This window comes from Hippocampus guttulatus, chromosome 9 (genome assembly GCF_054856545.1).
Source record: "Hippocampus guttulatus isolate MCC_2025c chromosome 9, RoL_Hgut_1.0, whole genome shotgun sequence".
NCBI lineage: Eukaryota > Metazoa > Chordata > Actinopteri > Syngnathiformes > Syngnathidae > Hippocampus > Hippocampus guttulatus.
In genome coordinates, this window is record NC_141269.1 from 1,898,643 (window position 1) to 1,901,273 (window position 2,631).

At 49.7% G+C, this 2,631-nt stretch overlaps 1 protein-coding gene across 1 annotated transcript; it reads left to right on the forward strand.

Annotated features, from left to right (window-relative positions):
* Positions 1-2,409, forward strand: LOC147199760 (homeobox protein Nkx-2.5-like). Its single transcript, XM_086120333.1, has 2 exons — positions 1-346; positions 1,805-2,409. The coding sequence occupies exons 1-2, from the start codon at positions 1-3 to the stop codon at positions 2,407-2,409; spliced, it is 951 nt and encodes a 316-aa protein (XP_085976459.1).
* The last annotated feature ends 222 nt before the right edge of the window (positions 2,410-2,631 follow it).

A 2,631-nucleotide genomic window follows, 5' to 3' on the forward strand; every position in this document is an offset into this window, starting at 1 on the left:
ATGATGACGATGCTCCAGACCTCCACGCCTTTCTCCGTCAAAGACATCCTGAAAGCGGGACAGGAGTACCCCTCGGTCCACATGGTCCACTACCACAGCCCCCCGCCGTCCTCCTGCATGCTGGCCCGGGACAGCCCCCGGGTTCCCTCGGCCCCGGCGCCGCCCTTCTTGGACCCCGGACGCATGGTGTTCCTCGGAGCCCCGGAGGAGGACGAGGGCGAGGGCCAGGAGGAAAACGGCTCGGTGGACAGCGGACCGACGGCAGACGAGTACTCCGGGACGCACCAGGGGGGCCTGCCGGGGCCCAAACGGGAGGCCCCCATTGGCAAGGATCAGCAGGAGAGCAGTGAGTCTTCTTCTCCTTGCTTGACACATGGGCAGCATTTGACATGTGGGTCAGCGCATTCGTGCGGCCGCATAAATTGTACAATCCGGACTTCCCGCTTACAGATGGTAAAAAAAACAAATGAGCGTTCAGGAATCGTGCTTGACATAAGGGTCACATTTGACACGTGGGCACCGTTCGATGGTGCATTAGACACACGGGCCAGCACATTCGCGTTTGAGAAAAAGTTGAACGGAAAGGTCATCGATGGCCAAGTCCGGCCTCAAAGCGACTGAGCATTCCAGAACCGCACTTGACACAGGGACACATTTTGACACATTGGCCAGGACAATTGTACATGAAACAAAGTCAAACCTACACCTGATGTATACATTTGATTGCTTCTTGCACATATAGATGTTAATACAAAAACAAATAACAATAATAATGGAGGGTTTGACACATGGGCCAGTAAATGTATGCATGGACAATGTCAATTCTTATTTATATATACAACTTAATAATACTCCCCAAAACAATTAAAAGGTTAAAAATAAAGGTTTGCAGGTTTGAGTTGGCTTATTGAACGCATGGGCCACATTTGACCCATGGGCCATATTTGGTTTGCTCTTGATTTCAGTCAAGTGGGATTGTTTAGTCCTGCAAGAGTCTGGTTGGGGGGGGGGGGGGGGGCAACGAACCCAAAGTGAACAAGCATCAAGTTAAAGTGTGCACTTTGCAATGGCATTAAACACCTCATTGTGAACAAAAATACAAGAGGGAAAAAAAGTCAAAATTGATAAGAATCGACATTGAGAAGGTGCTGCGAGTTGTCAACGTATTTAAAATACGGGAAATGTAGAACAGAAACTCAGAAATGATTCGCTTTGGATAACATAAGTAGCCATTTTTCAAAAAGTGTCACTATTTCATTAAAGTTCAATAAGAACGAATACACTGTAAAGTGGCAGTGAGAAGGTTATTATTATAGTCAAGTTGCACATTCCTTACACTATTTTCGTCACGAATCTTTAAAAGGTTGGTGATGAGCTTGTGTGTGTGTTTTTTTTTTATTGTATTTGAACACATTTGTGTTTTATTGCACTTTTCACACTACGTATTTTTCGGTATACATTTTTAAACGAAATCGTTTTTTAAATGTTTTCAAACACAATGTTGTGCTTTTTTTAAATTTATAGTTTTGAACTCACTTTTGTATTTTGATAAACTATTAGACGTATGAAGGATATTCTGACACATTTTTAACCGTGGTGTATTTCATTCAAACATTTTTTTACACGATTATGCTTTTGTTTTTTTAACTTCACGACTGCACGTTTGTGTATATTAGTGGACCTACTTATTTTCACGGCATCGTTTTTTTTTTAAACATATGATTGTGTTATTATTTTTACCATTATTATTATCATTATGATTATTTTGATGATACTAATTCCTGATTGCGCATTCGTCTAAAAGGCAAGCACGGGGAGGCTCCGTCGTCCCGGGCCGACGTCTCCTCGGAGGGCGTCCGGCCGAAGCCGCGCAGCCGCCGCCGGCCCCGCGTGCTCTTCTCGCAGGCTCAGGTGCTGGAGCTGGAGCGTCGCTTCAAGCAACAGCGCTACCTGTCAGCGCCCGAGCGGGAGCACCTGGCTTCGGCCCTCAAGCTCACCTCCAACCAGGTCAAGATCTGGTTCCAGAACCGCCGCTACAAGTGCAAACGGCAGCGACAAGACAGGACCCTGGAGGCGCTCGGGCCGCACCACCAAGCCCCGCCGCCGCCGAGGCGTGTGTCCGTGCCGGTGCTCGTACGAGACGGGAAACCGTGCCTCGGCGGCGGAGGCTCGACTCACAGCTACCCGAGCGCCGCCTCGGCGTACGGATTCGCTGGGGGCTACCCGGCCTACGCGTACGGCGGCCCCGCGTATCACCAGAGCAACTCGGGCTGCGCGTACGGCGGCCTGCCTGGGCCTGGGCCGGGGCCTACCTCGGCAGGCTGCCCCAACGCCTTCGTCAACTTGGGCGGACTGCAGGCACCCTCGGCGCAGCCCCACGACCACCAGGGGGGCATCCGGGCCTGGTAGTGGAGGGGGGACGGGGGGTGGGGGTGCGCTTATTCCTTCATTTACGGGGTGTGTGACGTCATACCTTTGGAGAGGTGGCGAGGGGACTGGTGGTGGATGCAAGTTTTGAAACACTTTTGTTGCTATGGTTGCAGAGACTTTCACGTGCATTCTAATAAATGAGAAAAAAAACTACAAAATTGCATTGGGTCAGTATTTTGTCTTGACTACATCGTGGATGCT